This window comes from Dipodomys ordii, unplaced genomic scaffold (genome assembly GCF_000151885.1).
Source record: "Dipodomys ordii isolate 6190 unplaced genomic scaffold, Dord_2.0 Scaffold14498, whole genome shotgun sequence".
Classification (NCBI taxonomy): Eukaryota; Metazoa; Chordata; class Mammalia; order Rodentia; family Heteromyidae; genus Dipodomys; species Dipodomys ordii.
Genome location: NW_012281710.1, coordinates 1 through 2,756, shown reverse-complemented (window position 1 = coordinate 2,756; position 2,756 = coordinate 1). Strand labels below are relative to the sequence as shown.

At 41.2% G+C, this 2,756-nt stretch overlaps 1 protein-coding gene across 1 annotated transcript; it reads right to left on the bottom strand.

Annotated features, from left to right (window-relative positions):
* Positions 1-448: 448 nt before the first annotated feature.
* LOC106002588 (importin subunit beta-1-like) lies at positions 449-2,750 on the bottom strand (the record flags this gene model as incomplete). Its single annotated transcript, XM_013037443.1, has 5 exons — positions 2,653-2,750; positions 2,214-2,357; positions 1,984-2,089; positions 1,186-1,300; positions 449-610 (listed from the first exon to the last, which is right to left on the bottom strand). Coding segments are annotated over exons 1-5 (554 nt in total), but the record flags the coding sequence as incomplete, so codon positions are not given.
* Positions 2,751-2,756: the final 6 nt, after the last annotated feature.

The following is a 2,756-nucleotide window of genomic DNA, read 5'->3' as shown; positions in this document are numbered from 1 at the left end:
AAGGATGGGGGTGTGAAAATTTTTGAAATTAAGTTCTAACATCATGAAGAAACAAATATTTGGCTCAAGGAATGACAGGCTGGCAGGCTCATGCTTATAATCCTAGCTACTCAGGGAGCTGAGATTTGAGAATCAGTTCAAAGCCAGCCAGGCAGGAATGTCTGTGAAACTTATCTTCAACTAACCATCAAAAAGCTGGAAGTGGAAATGTTGCTCTAAGTGGAAGAGTACTAGCCTAGAGCACCAAAACTAAGAACAGTGCCCAGGCCCTCGAGTTCAAGCCCCAGGACCAAAAAATCCCCAAATCCAAACCAAAATGAAGTCAGCCCTTGCCAAAACAGCCTACCCAAAAAAACAAAACCAAAACAAAAAAACAAACCAAAAACCAAAAAACCAACAACAACAAAAACCTCCTCCCAAGATAGAAGACTTGAAGACAAGATCTTACCAAGCTTGGTTCTTCAGTTTCCTCAGTTCTTTTGTTGCCCATGTAGCAAGAGTTTTTGCTTTGTTAGTCTTCGATCTCCTTCCTTCAGTTAACAGTTCATGGATCATTGGCCTAGCTTCTACTAGTTTCAGTACATCCTTTCCAAATGCTGTACATAAATCTCTGCATAAAAAAGAAAAAAGCACCCATGGGCTGAGAATATGGTTTAGTGGTAGAGTTCTTGCCTAGCATGCATGAAGCCCTCAGTACCACATACACAGAAAAGGCCGGAAGTAGTGCTGTGGCTCGAGTAGTAGATTGCTAGCCTTGAGCAAAAGAAGCTCAGGGACAGTGTCCAGGCCCTGAGTTCAAGGCCCAGGACTGGCAAAAAATGAGCCCAGCACAGCACCAAGTTTTTTGAGCCTGCCAAACCAGTGCTGAGCTAACTGCACACTTCTTAGCATTCACGTACTTCTTTAAACTGGACCAAAAAAAATAATAAAAATCTCTTATTAACTACCATAAAGCTGGAGGTAGTGGTAGAGTGCTAGCCTTCAGCAAAAAGCTTAGCGATATTGCCCAAGGCCCTGAGTTCAAGTCCCAGGATCGGCACAAAAACAAAGAAAAGAAAGGACAATCTTTATGCCAAAGAAGTGGGAGTGGATTACTACTATTCACGTTATTCTCAAGGTTCTTTCCTGCACATTTCTCATTTTCTAAGAGAACCTACTCAACTACTGAAAGCACACTCAACTTACCCTATCAGTCCAGCAGCGCAGGCTACTACTCCATCTGTATGATCCTCATCTCCAGCAATATGGTCAATAAAAGACAGAATAAATTCTACTCTGGGTTGTACCAGCATTACGTCCGCTATTAAAAAAAAAAAAGAGAGAGAGAGAGAGAGAAAGTTTAGTGAATTGTACTGTATGTGACAGGGCCAGATATCCTTTTAACATAGCAATTATTCTACCTCAGATTAGGTTGTCTTTCTCCAAGTCTACAGAAGACACAACTATTCCTCTGTTTACAAGCAGAACAAATATAGAAGCAACAAGTAAAACTTTTCATCTGAGCCCCACTGACAAAGAGGTCATGTACAACTCAATTAGTAATCAAAATGTAGAGGTGAGTCACCAAAACCTGCCACTCATGGCTGGTATAGAAAACAATCAGCTTTCTGTTGTAGTTTTTCCAGCAGACTTGCTGGATCTCATCTTTTGCAATACTCAAGGCAGGGATAAGGTACAGCTCAATGATAAAGCACTTGCCTAACATATACAAGTCGAGTTTCAGCCCGAGTATGAAACATTTCTCCCCACATACACATGTATGACAAAGGAACAGGAGGAGAGGAAGGAGGGTAGAAATAGTAAAGTATATATACAGCCTTCCCAATGCACTCTTCATTAGGCACTAAGCACTCTTCATTAGGCACTGCACTGTTCCCTATTCCTCTAAGTAGCAGTTGCAAGTTCACCAATAAGCTGGCTACAGGAGGTAAGACAAAGCCTATTTGTCTCCATGGCAGCTAGGCTGTAAGTTGTATACTCAACGGTGTACGTTCTCCTCATCTCCTTTCAATCCCTGGACAATTCCGGTGTAAGCTTCCAAGCAGCCTTCTCTTAGCTCATTCAGATAATCCACCATGTCATAGTCTGACTGAAAGAGACAAAGAACAGAACTTCCATGATGATAATAACCTTTCTTTAAGGATAGGTATGAAAACAGTCCCTCTGTTCCAGTGAGAGATGGACTCAGTGTACCAGGACAGCTTCAAGCTTACCTTGTCCACCTGGGCTTGGGAGGCCTGCTGAAGAGTATTCAACACAACCTCTAGGTATTTTTTAAACTCTCCACCAATAGCAAGGGCAATATCACCAAACACAGACAGAATCTGTGGCTTCACAGACCTGTGGACATTCTCATTCTGATAAGAAAAAAATTAAAAAAAAAAATTAACAACTTATGTGGTCCAACAGACAGAAATTCATGTTGGTTATTTCTGGACAGAGACTATATATACTTTTCCTTTGTATGACATCCTGCCCCCAAACCGAGCACATTCCTTTTTTCATTTAACTTTGCAACCTTTAGAATCATCTGAAAACAATTCCCTTCTTAAAAACCTCACAGCCAGTATTCTCAGAACTTACAGCTTCCTGTCAGATATCTAATGTTCAAATTTCATAACTAGTTAAGCAGATTATGAGCAGATAACTCACCCCCAAGTTCTCCAGTAGTAGCTGCATTACCTCATCACAAAAAGGTAAAATGTTAGATTGTAGAGCACGGCATAAATCTCCCACTAATCCCACAGCTGCCAAAC